The sequence below is a fragment of the Perognathus longimembris genome, chromosome 7 (genome assembly GCF_023159225.1).
Source record: "Perognathus longimembris pacificus isolate PPM17 chromosome 7, ASM2315922v1, whole genome shotgun sequence".
Classification (NCBI taxonomy): domain Eukaryota; kingdom Metazoa; phylum Chordata; class Mammalia; order Rodentia; family Heteromyidae; genus Perognathus; species Perognathus longimembris.
Genome location: NC_063167.1, coordinates 73357098 through 73372064, shown reverse-complemented (window position 1 = coordinate 73372064; position 14967 = coordinate 73357098). Strand labels below are relative to the sequence as shown.

Sequence of the window (14967 nt, the reverse complement as noted above, 5' to 3'; positions counted from 1 at the left end):
GTTCCAGTACTGGCACAATTAGAAACAACAACAAAATGCTAAGTGATGTCTCCAGGGCCCTGAGGAGAACAGGGTCACTGAATAGTCAGCCCCTCCTCTCTCTGGCACCTTTCCCTAGAAGTTAATCTTTTATATTGTAAATAAGGTCATGATCAAGGTCAAGTATGGAAAATAAAGGGCCTCTATCTTTGTGAACACTGTATGCACATAGATTCCTGTATCCTGAGGACCTGAGATTCAGAGGGTAGCAGGTCTGTAGAAGAATATTGATTCTTTTTAGACTTTAGACAGCCCTACAGGCAAGTTCCTGAATATTCTCTGGCAGAACTTCATTGCAAGTATGTGTCCTCAATGGGGGTGGAAGGGAAGGAAGAAAAGCAAGACTTTCCAATGCCCAGCAGGGCAGTGTGCTGGAGTGTATGATGTATCTTCAGGGCTTTGAATTCTTGCTTGGATTTATCCATTTTTTGCTGGTTAATTAGAGATAAGAGTCTTATGGACTTTCTGCAAGAGCTGGTTTTGAACCTTGAGCCTCAGATCTCAGCCTTCTGAATAGCTAGAATTACAGGCATGAACCAACAGACTCTACCCCCACCCTTACCCCTTGCCTATGTGTCATAGTGGACAAATAGAAAATGGCTCAGTTGGACACTTCATTAGCCCTCCCATCTGCCCTCTCTCAACAGACCTCACATTGCACAGACAGATAAAAAAACACTTTATTAAAAAATGTGAAACATACTCATCCTAAGTGCTTTCACCCCCAATTAAATTCACAGTGACCTGTAAAACCTGGGTAGGGATATACATATGTACATGGTGGTCTCAGCTTCAATAGCCCATTACTCTTTCTCCTTTCTTCTATTTTATTTTAAAGACATTAGTCTTTTCCCCTTTCTGCAAGATATCAGAAGCTATATAAAGATGGGGGGAGCAGGCAGGTAGGAAAGAAAGCTATCTGCCACAATTCTCTATTCCTAGCTTCAGTTTCAGGGACCAAACAATTTCTTGTTTTTGTTTTTCATTGTCCATTAAACTAAATTGTAGGGACAATCTCTATATCCCACATCAAGAGTGATCTAAGAGCCTGAGATATTGCTAGGGGCCTTTCTTCAGTATATGGCCTCATCCATATTGTCATCACTGTCACCCCCGAAGTCCTCTCCATTATCAAAATATGACATGATGTAGTCAGTTTCCTGAAATGGAAAAGAAGTAAAAGTCAGGCACACATTCAGCCACAGCCTTCCTTCCTCTGTACCAGGCCCCTTCTCTCCCCAGCACATTATTTCCTTCCAGCTGTAGGATTTTTTTGGGGGGGGGGGTCAGTACAGGGATTTGAACTCAGGGCCTTACACTTGCTTAGCAGATGCTTTACTGCCAAGCCACACCTCCAGCCTCCCCCCACCCCACCTTTTTGCACTGAATATTTCTGAGATAAGGTCTTGTTTTCTGTCTGGTACATTTCTGTGTCCTGATCTGTGATTTTTAGGCTGCATGTTGTAACCAGAATAGCAGACACACACACACAACACACCCAGCTCTTGCTTGAGAAGTGGGAGAACCTCAGGAACTTTCTCCATCCATGATCCTCCCATCTCAGCCTTCCAAGGAACCAGTGGAACAGGTGTGAGCCACCAGCACCTGGCTGGTAGTTCATTTTTGAGAAGAACCCAGGGACAGATGAATGTAGGAGGCTCCTACTCTTTTTAGGTACTATCTCCTTTGGCTCTCCAACCTCTAAAAGGAAAATCTGTGAGAAAAGAGGTGAGAACCAGATAGAAAGAGGACCCTTCACCTCTTCATGTTCTTCTTCATCATACTCCTCTTCCTCTTCTTCCTCCTTTTCTTCTTCTTCTTCTTTCTCCTCATCTTCCTCTGAGGTCACTTCTTCCTCTTTCTTCTCCAGGGTCTTATGTGGAAACAAATGGAAAAAGAAACATACTTAGCTAATGAATGGGACAATTTGAGGCATACAGGGGCTAAGAAACAGGGAATGAATCTGGGGCCCAGGAATGCTCTAGGCACACTTCCTCCTCACTTCTAGTTTCTGTATTGTTTCTTCCTTGTCTGCCACAGTCTTCGGGGGCCTCTTGGGGAGTAGAATGGTGGTGCCTAGGAGGAGCATCAAAAAGTGAATTATTAGAGCCAACAACTCCCTAGCACCTCCCACAGCAAACATGACGCTCAGTTGCCCTCTAGTGGCCACTGTGGCACCCAGCAACAGTTCATGGATTTGAGTGGGTACTGGGAGGGGTGTGGGAGGCCCTCCAAGGGATGAAATAAACTCCTTTTTCCAAATACACTTACGCTCTTTCTGTAGCTTTCGCACTCGAATCTTTAGCTCCCGTGGTAGACGCCGCCAATCTGGCAATAGGGAGAGTGTGAATGTCAATAGCATCTGACCTAGGGTCTTTTATGAATGATTAGTACTAAAAAGGCCAAGTGTGTGTGTGTGTGTGTGTGTGTGTGTGTGTGTGTGTGTGTCCTGTGGTTTGAACTTGGGGCTTGGACACTTCTCCCTTAGCTTTTCCCCTCAAGGCTGGCTCTCTACTACTTGAACTATAGCTCTGCTTTTGGCTTTTTGGTAGTTAATTGGAGATATGAGTCTCATGGACTTTCCTGCTGGTTTTGAACTGCAATCCTTAGATCTCAGATTCCTGAATCACTTGAATTACAGTTGTAAGCCACTGGTACCCAGCTGAAGAAAAGGTTTTTAAGTAGAGGAAAGAAGAAGTTGGGTTGATGTTTCTCAGAATAAAACTGGCTTGTATGTCTCTGGAGGGGCGGGGTCTCAGGTTCCTGAGTCTTTAGGAGTAGGTAGAAGATTCTGGTTAACAGAGGTGCATGCAGAAGGGGAGGGGAGGGCACTAGAGGTGGATGCTGGGGTGGTTTGAAGCCTCTGGAACATCTGAAAGGAACAGTCAATGGAAGGTCCCATCACCTACCCGGGCTCCAGTCAAGGGCATTGTCAATTGGTCCTGACATCTGATATTTGTCTGAGTAACGCTCCACATCTGAGGGGGTCAGAGATCAAGAGTCAAAGTGTCATCCTAGAACAAGGTTATTCCTAGTCTCAATCCAGAGGAATTATTTGTCCTTTCACCCCAAACCCAGAGACCAGGGGCCCAATTGTCTAACTTGTTCCTTCAACATTCAAAACGATGACAATCTTTCTCTTATTTCTTGACTCAAAAGAATTGTATTTGAGTAGTAGTCCAGAGAATAGGGTTTGTTTGTTTTTTCAGTGCCAGTATTGAAGATTGAACTCAGGCGTGCACGCTCTCTGTCTCTGTCTGTCTGTCTGTCTCTGTCTGTCTGTCTCTCTCTCTCTTTCTCTTTCTCTCTCTTTCTCTCTCTCTGTCTCTCTCTTTCTTTCTTTCTTTCTCTCTCTCTCTCTCAGCTTTTTCACTCAAGGCTGACACTGTACCACTTGAACCACACTCCACTTCTGGATTTTTGCTGGTTCACTGCTGATGTCTTTTGTCTGCCTGGGCTGGCTTCTAGCCTTGATTGGTCCTCAGATCTCAGCCTACAGGGTAGATGGCCCCTGGTGGCATTTCTTTTTCTTTAAAAAAAATGTTTTCGGGCTGGGGATATGGCCTAATGGCAAGAGTGCCTGCCTCGTATACATGAGGCCCTGGGTTCGATTCCCCAGCACCACATATACAGAAAACGGCCAGAAGTGGCGCTGTGCCTTAAGTGGCAGAGTCCTAGCCTTGAGCAAAAAGAAGCCAGGGACAGTGCTCAGGCCCTGAGTCCAAGCCCCAGGACTGGCCAAAAAAAAATTTTTTTTTTAATTAAAAAAAATGTTTTCAGGGGGTAGGGAAGGGGGAGGGGGGAAAATAAGGGAGGAGGTAACAATTTGGATAAGAAATGTATGCACTGTCTTACATATGAAACTGTAACCCCTCTGTACATAACTCTGACAATAAAGAATGAAAAAAAAATAACATTATCTCGGGGCTGGGAATGTGGCCTAGTGGTAGAGTGCTTGCCTAGCATACATGAAGTCCTCCATTCTACATAGTACGACATAGTACTATGTACTATGTACTACATAGACAGAAAAAGCCAGAAGTGGCACTGTGGCTTAAGTGGTAAAAGTGCTATCCTTGAGCAAAAGAAGCTCAGAAACAGTACCCTATGACTGGCAATAATAATAATAATAATAATAATAATAATAATAATAATGTTTTCTCTTTTAGTTCTTTCATTTATTTTTTATTTATGTGGTGCTAAGGAATTGAACACAATGTTAAGCAAGTATACTACCACTAAGCCACATTCCCAGCCTTAGCATTTCTTTTCTGGGTGGTACTGGTGTTTGAATTCATGGTCTTGCACTTTCAAGGACTGTGATTTACCACTGGAGCCCCATCCCCAGCCCATGTTTTGCTTGATCGTGATTGGATTCCCTTTGTATTCTGCTCACTGGGATGAACGGCATGAGCCAATATGCCCAGCTTGTTTTGTGGAAATTCCTTACTAACTTTTCTGTTTTCACCTAGCTGATCTCTAGCCACCCCTGGCACCATGTGAGCATTCTACTGACCTCTCTTGGGGACAGCTGGCCGTATGAAGTAGGGGAGCTGCCGCATGGCTCCACGCAGCTCCTGCTTCAATGCCAGGACATATTCCCCCTCCTCTCCTGAGGGCAGAGGCACTGGGCGGAATTCCAAGGGCTAAGGAAGCAGAAGGTTATCAGCTCAGAAGGAAAATACCGAGGCATAAACCTTAGGAGGTCTCTTCCCTCAATTAATTTTTGTGCCATTAAGGAGGTTTGAACCCAGGGACTGGGTGCTTTTTGCCCTCAGGGCTGGTGCTCTACCATCTGAGCCACACTTCTACTTCTGGCTAAATGGAGATAAGAGTCTCATAGACTTTCCTGCCTGGGCTGACTTTGAACTGTGATCCTCAGGTCTCAGCTTCCTCAGTAGCTGGAATTGTAGACATGAGCCACCAGTACCCAACCAATCCTCTCAATTTAATCCAAGTGTTCCATTGAATAGAAGGCCAAAAAAGAATGGGGGCACAAGGTGCAGAATTTTGAGAGCTGGGAAGCTGGGAGTGAGAAAAGTAAGGTTCTTTGATTAGGAAAGCCTCCTGTGAGTTGGGAGGAGAGGGAGAAGCAAGATAGAGATGGTATTTATTCATTTACTTTATTTATGTGATTACTAGGACTGAACTCAGGGCCTTGAGATTTTTTTTTTAACTTATAGCTGGTGATCTACCACTTGAGCCATGCCTTTACTTCCAACTTTTTGCTGGTAATTTGTAAATAAGAGTCTCTTGGATTTATCTACCCAGGGTAGTTATGAACTGAGATCCTGAGATTTCAGTGTCCTGAGTAGCTAGGATGACAGATGAGAGCCAATGGCACCTGGATTGGGGATAGTTTTCTAATGGGCCAGAATTTATCCAGGCTCCCATTCAGTCAGCCAGGAACACACGGGGTTGGGGAGAGGGAGAAGAAACACTCACTGGAAAGAGTGGCGAAGGCTGGAGAGTGGGTGGGGGCAGAGCATCCCCTTTCCCAATGCCCACAGCCTCCATGTTGAAAGTCAACTGGCCTCGGCCACGACCCCGGCCCCCACCCCGGCTGGCCATGATGGGGGGGGAGGCTGGATATTCAGAGATCCAGTGAGAAAAACCTGAGAAAGACAAAAACAAAGAGAAAAAAGAAAAACGCTGGGATAGACAGGAAGCCAAGGAGACATAAGATGTGCAAACCTATGATCTTCTTCCTAGGACACTTGAAAAACTAAAATCATTCAACAAATTTGCCTGAGAAGGTACAGTGCCAGATGGGTATTTCTAGAGATAGAAACAGGGATCTCAAAAGGGAAGGCAGTGGCAATTGAGTATAACTGCAACACAAAGAAGATTCTAGGTTTGTTGTTGTTGGGTTTTTTTTGGTTGTTGTTGTTGTTGCTGCCAATACTAGGGCTTGAGATCTGTCTGAGTCTCATACTCTCCCTTAGCATTTTTTCCACTCTGGGCTGGCTTTAAACCTGTATCCTTAGATCCTAGCCTCCTGAGTATCTAGGATTACTGGTGTGAACTACCACTGCCTGGCTGAAGGAGATCCATTGATAAAACTTCCCTAAATCTCTAAGACTGATATTTGTGACTATTTGCTTTTCTACATTAGCCTTTGAACTTTTGCTCTGCCTGGCCTCCAAACCTAATTAGGACCCCTTTCAATCCAATATAATGCATTTCAGCAAAACATTTATTATTATTCTTTCTTCTAATATTGAGGTTTGAACATATGTCCTCATACTTTCTCAGCTGGTACTCTACTATTTGGGCCAGGCCTTTAACCTGGCTTTTTGCTGGAGTCTTTCAGATTTTTCTCCCCAGGATGGTTTTTTTTTTTTTTTAATGTGTGCTGATCCTGGGGCTTGAACTCAATGCCTGCTCACAGTCCCTGAGCTTTTTTGCTCAAGGCTAGTACTCTACCACTTGAGCCACAGGTCCACTTCTAGCTTTTCTGTAGTTAATTGGAGATAAGAGTGTCACACACATAAAAATAACCCTGAGATACCACCTCACTCCAGTTAGAATGGCCTATATTCTGAACTCAGGCAACAACAAATGCTGGAGGGGATGAGGGGAAAGAGGAACCCTTCTCCACTGTTGGTGGGAGTGCAAATTAGTACAACCACTTTGGAGATCAGTATGGAGGTTCCTCAAAAAGCTCAGCATAGACATACCCTATGACCCAGCCATACCACTCCTAGGCATCTATCCTGAACAACAGATCTCAGGATATCAAAAAGACATCTGCACATCCATGTTTATCGCTGCACAATTCACAATAGCCAAAATATGGAAACAACCCAGATGCCCCTCTACAGATGAATGGATCCAAAAATTGTGGTACCTATATACAATGGAATACTACATAGAAATTAGAAATGATAAAATATTGGTATTTGCAGGGAAATGGTTAGAACTTGAACAAATAATGTTGAGCAAGACAAGCCTAGAACACAGAGAATAAAGGTGTATGGTCTCCTTGATATATGACTGTTAAGGATGGGGGGGTTGGGACAGTAGAGACCAGGTCTGCAAAACAAAAACTTCTTGTCAAATGGTATTTCCACAGGTTTGGGTCAGCGACCTTACATTATGTATCTAAAACAAAACAACTACTAAACATAAAAAGGTCTAAAATAGACCTCTCAGTGGATCACAATAGCTCAACAGCTATGTATGTATGATCATATAAGACAAGGATAAGCAAACTCTATTGTTGATGTTATATTTAAAGTTCTAGGTGAATTTCCTTTGGCGTACACCACGTGGCTACTGTATATGACTTTGGTACACTGGGTATTGTATATATGCCTACCTGATCTAGGGAAGGGAAAGAAAAACGAGGGTGTAAGATATCACAAGAAAGGTACTCACTGCCCTATTATGTAACTGTACCCCTTTTGCACAACACCCTGTCAACAAAATTTAATTAATAAAAAAAAAGAAAAAAAGTGTCACATATGTTCCTGCCCAGAGCAGGCATTCTTCCACAATCAACTCTGATGAATCAAAGTTTATTCTTCTATGTAACCGAACTCGGTTTCATGTCATTAATTCTGAGTAGCCAGTCTGGCACAGCAAGAATGGGGAATAAAATAATCAAATAAAAATTAAACTACTGCCAGCCACCAGTGGCTCATGCTTGCAATCCTAGCTACTAAAGAGGCTGAGATCTGAGGATCGTGGTTCAAAGCCAGCCCAGGCAGAAAAGTCCATGAGACTCCTATCTCCAATTAACCATTCAAAAATGGGAAGTGGAGCTGTGGCTCAAAGTAGTAGAAAGCTAGCCTTGAGTAAAAAAGCTCAGGGGCAGCTCTCAGGCCCTGAGTTCAAACCCACAACTGACAACAACAACAAAATTTAAACTCCTCAGCAAGGTACCAGTGGCTCATTCCTGTAATTCTAGCTACTGAGGAGGTTGAGACATGGAGGACTGAGGTTCAAAGCTAGCCCTAAATTGGAAATTCCATGAGATTTCAATTCCAATTAACCAATAAAAAGCTGAGTGGGAAGTATGATTTAAGTGATAGTGTCAACCATGTACAAGAACACCCAGCAAGTGATGGGTCCTGAGTTCAGGTCCTGGTATCAGCAGAAAAAGAAAAAAAAACGAGCCAGTGGCACAAGCCTGCAATTTCAGCACTAGGGAAACCTGTCATATACACACACATACACATACACAAAAAGCTGGTGCTACTGCCTCACATCTCGAAGTTTATAATGCTAACTATCGGGAGTCTGAGGTTGGGAAAATTGTTAGCCTATGCACAGAAGTTCTCAAGATTCCCTTTTCAACCTATAAATCTAGGTCTAGTAGTATGCACCTGTTATTCTACAAGAGATGAAATGAGACTCAGGCAGCAAACAAGACCCTACCTTAAAAATAACTAGTACTGCTGGACACCGATGCCTCATGCCTGTAATCCTAGCTACTCAAGAGTCTGATTCAAAGCCATGCCCTATTAGGAAAGTCTGTGAGACTCTAATCTCCAACTAACCACCAGAAAACCAGAAGTGGCACTGTGGCTCAAGTGGTAGAGCGCTAGCCTTGAGCTGAAGAGCTCAGGGACAGAGCCCATGCCCAGAGTTCAAGCCCCAAGACTGACAAAGAAAAACAAAAACAAAAACAAAAAAACTAGTTCTTCTGGAGGTGGGGGGCAGTGGCTCCCACCTGAGTCCTAGCCTCTCAAGAGGCTGGAAGCTGAGGACGGTAGTTCAAAACTAGCACAGGAGGGCTGGGGATATAGCCTAGTGGCAAGAGTGCCTGCCTCGGATACACAAGGCCCTAGGTTCGATTCCCCAGCACCACATATACAGAAAATGGCCAGAAGCGGCGCTGTGGCTCAAGTGGCAGAGTGCTATGCTAGCCTTGAGCGGGAAGAAGCCAGGGACAGTGCTCAGGCCCTGAGTCCAAGGCCCAGGACTGGCCAAAAAAAAAAAAAAAAAAAAAAAAAACTAGCACAGGAAGGAAAATATATGAGACACTTTTTTTTTTGTCAGTCCTGGGGCTTGAACTCAGGGCCTAGGCAATGTCCCTAAGCTTTTTTGATCATGGCTAGCACCCTACCACACTTGATACCACACTTGAGACAAAGCATCACTTCTGGCTTTTTTTTGTGTATGTGATACTAAGGAATAGAACCCTGAGCTTCATGCATGCTAGGCAAGCACTCTATCACTAATCTACATTCCCAGCCCTCTATGAGACTCTTATCTCCACCAAACTACCAAAGAAGCCAGAAGTAGAGCTGGGGCTCAAGTGATAAAGGACTAGCCTTGAGTAAAAAATGCTCAGGAATAATGACCAGGCCCTGAGTTCAAGTCCCAGTACAACCACCCTCCTAATATGTGTTCTCCAACCCCTTGCATACACATACACACACACACACACACACACACACACACACACACACACAGAGTATCAATGCCATTTCTTTAATTATAACAAATGTACTGTAATAATACAACCCAGGGAGAAGGATGAACTAAAGACATATGGGAGCCTTAAGATTAACCTAATCTGCTGTTTGTCTCTAAATCTATTAAAAATCTATTCATTACAATAAATAAATAAGCAAACAAGTAGCAATTGCGAATTCACAAAAGAAGGTTGGGAATACAGCTCAGTTAGTGGAGTGTTCACCTATCATGTGAATGGTTCTAGGTTTGATTCCCCAGCACTGGGGGGAATACACAAAATTCACAAAGCAGTAGTTGAAATAAGGCTAGAGATAAGTACAAGATAATCTGTTTTGGGCTGGGGATATGGCCTAGTGGCAAGAGAGCTTGCCTCGTATACATGAGGCCCTGGGTTCGATTCCCCAGTACCACATATACAGAAAACGGCCAGAAGTGGCGCTGTGGCTCAAGTGGCAGAGTGCTAGCCTTGAGCGGGAAGAAGCCTGGGACAGTGCTCAGGCCCTGAGTCCAAGGACCAGGACTGGCCAAAAAAAAAAAAAAAAAAAAAGATAATCTGTTTTGTTAAAAATACACACCTTCCAGAAAGCCCTTGAGACTTTATCTCCATCCAATTAAAAACTGAAAAAACTCAAAGTGGAGCTGTGGCTCAAAGTGGTAGTATGTTAGCCTTGATAAAAAAAAAAAAAAAAAAAAAGCTCAGGGACAGTGCCCTGAGTTCAAGTCCTATGTCTGACCCTCCTCCCCCTCCAAAAAACTTCTTTGATTTAAAAACAGGTTCTTTTTGTGTGTGTATATGCCAGCATTAGGGCCTAAACTTAAAACCTGATGCTGTCCCTTAGCTTTTTCACTCAAGGTTAGTGTTCTATCACTTGATCCACAGCCCTATTTCCAGTTTTTTGAAGTTTTTGAAGTTAATTGAAGATTAAGAGTCTCATGAACTTTCCTGCATAAGCTGACTTTCCAGTTTTTTGAAGTTTTTGAAGTTAATTGAAGATTAAGAGTCTCATGAACTTTCCTGCATAAGCTGACTTTGAACCATGATCCTCAGTTCTCAGGAGCTAGGATTATAGCTAGGATAGTAGGTGTGAGCCATTGGCGCCTGGCAAAAAGTAGTTCTGGAAGGATATGCAACAAAAATTAACACTGGCTAACCTGAGATAAAGAGTGTTTGGGGGGGGTAGGTTTTTCTCCTTTCTTTGTTATTTAAATTGCTTCTAGCCACATGTGGTGTTATACATTTGTAATCCCAGCACTTTAAAGATGAAGTTGGATAGGGTTAATAGGCCCTCATGGATTACACAGTGTGTAACTACAAAAGCAGTCTGGGTTATATACCCTAACTAAAAATACTTTATTTGGTGGTCATGGGGCTTAAACTTACCTGGGAGCTGTCTCTGAGCTCTTTTTGCTCAAAGCTAGTGCTCTACCACTCTGAGCCACAGTGCCACTTCTGTTTTGTGTGTGTGTGTGTGTGTGTGTGTGTGTGTGGTTTATTGGAGATAAGAGAGTCTAATGGATTTTCCTGCCTCGGCTGGCTTTGAACCGTGATCCTTAGCCTCCTTCATAGCTAGGATTACAGGTGTGAGCCATTGGCACCTGACTCTAATACTTTTTTTTTCCTATAGCAAATACATACTACTATATAATAACAGAAAGATATTGATTTAAAATGCTTATTGATTTTAAATTGTATTTGCAGAATAATAGTTAGGAATAATAATCTTGGGTTGGGAATGTGGCTTAGTGGTAGAGTGCTTGCCTAGCATGTGTGAAGCCCTGGGTTCGATTCCTCAGTACCACATAGACAGAAAAGGCTGGAAGTGGCACTGTGACTCAAGTGGTAGAGTGCTAACTGTTAGGTCCTCTCCCTGAGGGCTACATGCAGATGCCCCCATCTCATTAAGTCTCCACCCAGTTACCTGGGTAACCTGCAGACCTGGAGGCAGTTACCTCCCCTTTCCCTGAGGTCACCTCCTAATCCACCTGGCCACACCCCTTGCCCCTGCCCTAAATAAAGCAGGGCTGGGTGGGGGTCTCTCTCTCTCTCTCCCTTCTCTCCGGCCATGTATCATCTTGGCCACAGGCCAGCAGTTCGGTAATAAACTTTCTTTCCTGCCTGAATACCGCGTGGCGTTCTCCTTTACCGGCTACCTACTTTAAAGACCTAACATAAATGGTGCCGTGACTCGGATATCTAAAAGTTCTTTTCTCTAGCATTGACCACGTGGTGGATGTTGGGTTTAACAGGTATCAGCTCAGGCGCCATTATGCCATGCCACCTGTTCTCTGTTAGTGTGTTTGTGTCCTGCCACCCCCCTCAACATGGCATCCCACTAGAGTTTATCAAAATATGGTTTCTTCATTTGATAATCTTAAAATTGTTGTTTGTTTTTCTAACCGACCACGTGGTTTTAAAATATTGGGCAAAAAAAAACCCTGTCATTTACTATTGGAATTCCGAAAGAGTCTACTACTGAAATTCATTTTTGCATGCTGTAAAACCTATGTGCACAGTGTGTATGTCTGTGTAAATGTCATTTGTTAGTATGTCCATCTAGCTATATATCTGTGCTAAAACTCATCACATCTACTGAGTTTTGTCATTGCAGAATTCTGGCAAGTATTTGGTCAGTTCTTGACAAGGTACAGGTAAGCTCTAGTCCCCTTGGTCTCCTTGTTGTTTTAATTGGAAATCAAAAAGGGCTTTTGTGGCAAAGACTCCTTGGATTGCAGTTCGAAGCCAGCCAGGGCTGAAAATCTCTCTCAAACTCCATCTCCCAATTAATCAGCGAAGAGCCAGGCTGGAAGCATGGCTGAAGAGACTTTTCTCTTACCAGCCAAATGCTGGAAGTGGAGCTCAAGTGGTAGAGTACTAGCCTCGAGCAGAAGTGCTCAGGGACAGTGCCCAGGCCCTGAGTTCAAACCCAGTGAATGCCAATCGGGGACAAGCCATCCCAGCAACAAGCACCTAGATCCCTGGGACTCAGCCAGTTCAGGGAACAAGGATCATGGAGAGGAGTAAGAGGAGAATTATGTCAGATCCTAAATGGAGTCACTTTGTCTCGCCCTTTCAAAATTAATCAGAGCCGGGGGATCAAGAGATAGTAGCTTGTCCATCTAATGTCCATGCCTGAGTATAAGAACTGTCCAAGTCATCCGGTTTTTAATTTTGTGCCCTAAACTCTTCCTTTTGCCTTAATATATATATATTTTTTGCCCAGCCCCTGCCTCATGAGACTTCTTCCAGGTTTCATTCAAGGACTGGCATCTACCACCAAGGGACCCTGCTGCTCGCCTTCTCCAGGAGAGGCCACATTTCTGCCTTTTACCCCTAATGCCGACGCCCCTTGTCAGCAGGAAGCAGCCAGAGAGAGTCTTCGTCCTTTTTCATAACTATTAAAAGGCTGGAATGTTAGGTCCTCTCCCTGAGGGCTACATGCAGATGCCCCCATCTCATTAAGTCTCCACCCAGTTACCTGGGTAACCTGCAGACCTGGAGGCAGTTACCTCCCCTTTCCCTGAGGTCACCTCCTAATCCACCTGGCCACACCCCTTGCCCCTGCCCTAAATAAAGCAGGGCTGGGTGGGGGTCTCGCTCTCTCTCTTCCTTCTCTCCGGCCATGGATCATCTTGGCCACAGGCCAGCAGTTCGGTAATAAACTTTCTTTCCTGCCTGAATACCGCGTGGCGTTCTCCTTTACCGGCTACCTACTTTAAAAACCTAACACTAACCTTTAGCAAAAGAAGCTCAGGGACAGTGCCCAGGCTCTGAGTTCAAGCCCCAGGACTAGCAAAAAAGAATGCCCTAGGACAATTATTGTCTAGCATTGTTTCTGGTACTCTCTCTCTCTTTCTCTCTCTCTCTCTTTTCTTCACTGCACTTTGAGAACAATAATGAAACACTAATATTATCAACAATTAATTTAAAGGAACTTCATTTATATTTTATTATATATATATATATATTTTTTGCCAGTCCTGGGGCTTGAACTCAGGGCCTGAGTAATGTCTCTGGCTTCCTTTTGCTCAGGGCTACCACTCTACCTCTTGAGCCACAGCACCACTTCTGGCTTTTTCTGTTTATGTGGTGCTGAGGAATAGAACCCAAGGCTTAGTGCATGCTATGCAAGCACTCTACCACTGAGCCACATTCCCAGCCCCTCTCTTTTTTTTTTTTTTTTTGGCCAGTCCTGGGCCTTGGACTCAGGGCCTGAGCACTGTCCCTGGCTTCTTCCCGCTCAAGGCTAGCACTCTGCCACTTGAGCCACAGCGCCGCTTCTGGCCGTTTTCTGCATATGTGGTGCTGGGGAATCGAACCTAGGGCCTCGTGTATCCGAGGCAGGCACTCTTGCCACTAGGCTATATCCCCAGCCCCTCTCTTTTATTGTTCCCTAATTTTATTGCTCCTTAATTACTTAGGAGTTTAAATTGTCTCTCTAACAAGAGTGTAAGGACTCTCCCCTCTATTAATACTACAAATTAAGTACCAGAACCTGCCCTACTAAATTCTATATTGTAAGAATGGAGCCACTAAAGGAACTGACACTGAGTGCTAATGAACCCGGCACCCTGGTAAGACCGATAACACCAGCAGCAGGACACTAATGTAGGAGGCTAAGGTAGGAGGACCCTGGGTTCCAGGCCAGAGTGGGACGCGAGACCTGGAGAGGGAGAAGTGAGACGGAAAGAAAGCAGAGAGAGATAGCGACGGCAACAGGGCTTACAATGCCAACTGTGTCCTCGAGCTGGGAGAACAATGACTTCTGCAGTAAATAAAGCCACCAGCTACAGGTAGGCGTTCATCTCTCCGCGGTGTTCACAGATAACGGGGCTCGGTCAGGCTCCCGGGCACGGTGACCAGGGCCACACCGCCCAGGGCGGTGGCAGCCGCGGCAGGATCCGAGGCTCGAGCCTTCCTCTCCCGAGTCTCTGTCCTCGACGTCCACAGACAACCCCGCTTCTCCACTCGGCAGTGGGAGCGCGGGAGGAAAGAGAGGACAGAAGCGGGAGGGAGATCCGACAGGCTGCCGGCCAGCGTGGCTGGTCTGGCAGGGGACCCCAGGTGGACTGGCCCGGAAAGCGCGGACCGACCGAGGTCCTTACCTGGTGACGTCCTCGCCCCACACCGGGCCCAGGCAGGGGCCAACTTGAGATTTGCTCCTCTTCCTCCAGCCGCGGGCGTTTTGGCCCGCCTCCCGGGGCGCCCCATTGGTGGGTTCCCCTAGCCAATCAGGGACGGCGAAGGCGGGAGGGCGCGGGAGGCCCGCCCCCAGGCCCGCCCACCAGAACCCCGGGAGGGAGGCGGGGGAGCGCCGGAACTGGGCTCCGGGAGCCGGGCGCTGGTGGAGGTGGGGTTACGGGGTCGCCCATAACGGGTTACTTCTGACCTCGCCCCATTGGAGGGGGCCCTTGAGTGGCAAGAAGTTGCTGAGAGGACTTGAAGCTCCGATCTCTCCAAGGCACTCTGTGCCCCCTTGAATGTCTGCCTTCATAGCTTGGCCT

At 45.4% G+C, this 14967-nt stretch overlaps 1 protein-coding gene across 2 annotated transcripts; it reads right to left on the bottom strand.

Annotated features, from left to right (window-relative positions):
• Nucleotides 1-701: 701 nt before the first annotated feature.
• Polr3gl (RNA polymerase III subunit GL) lies at nucleotides 702-14649 on the bottom strand. Of its 2 annotated transcripts, XM_048351924.1 has the most exons (8): nucleotides 14569-14649; nucleotides 5485-5654; nucleotides 4556-4685; nucleotides 2949-3017; nucleotides 2311-2367; nucleotides 2042-2115; nucleotides 1799-1912; nucleotides 702-1199 (listed from the first exon to the last, which is right to left on the bottom strand). In XM_048351924.1, the coding sequence occupies exons 2-8, from the start codon at nucleotides 5608-5610 to the stop codon at nucleotides 1113-1115; spliced, it is 657 nt and encodes a 218-aa protein (XP_048207881.1). In that variant the 5' UTR covers nucleotides 5611-5654; nucleotides 14569-14649; the 3' UTR covers nucleotides 702-1112. The 2 variants fall into 2 exon arrangements, with proteins under 2 accessions (XP_048207881.1, XP_048207882.1); XM_048351925.1 differs by lacking the exon at nucleotides 5485-5654.
• Nucleotides 14650-14967: the final 318 nt, after the last annotated feature.

Coding starts and splice junctions, on each gene's coding strand:
- Polr3gl (XM_048351924.1), bottom strand. CDS start 5,610: ATGGCCAGCCGGGGTGGGGGCCGGGGTCGTGGCCGAGGCCAGTTGACT. Junction 4,686..5,484: donor AGCCTTCGCCACTCTTTCCA/GTGAGTGTTTCT, acceptor CTGCTTCCTTAG/CCCTTGGAATTCCGCCCAGT. Junction 2,368..2,948: donor TGCCCTTGACTGGAGCCCGG/GTAGGTGATGGG, acceptor CCCTATTGCCAG/ATTGGCGGCGTCTACCACGG.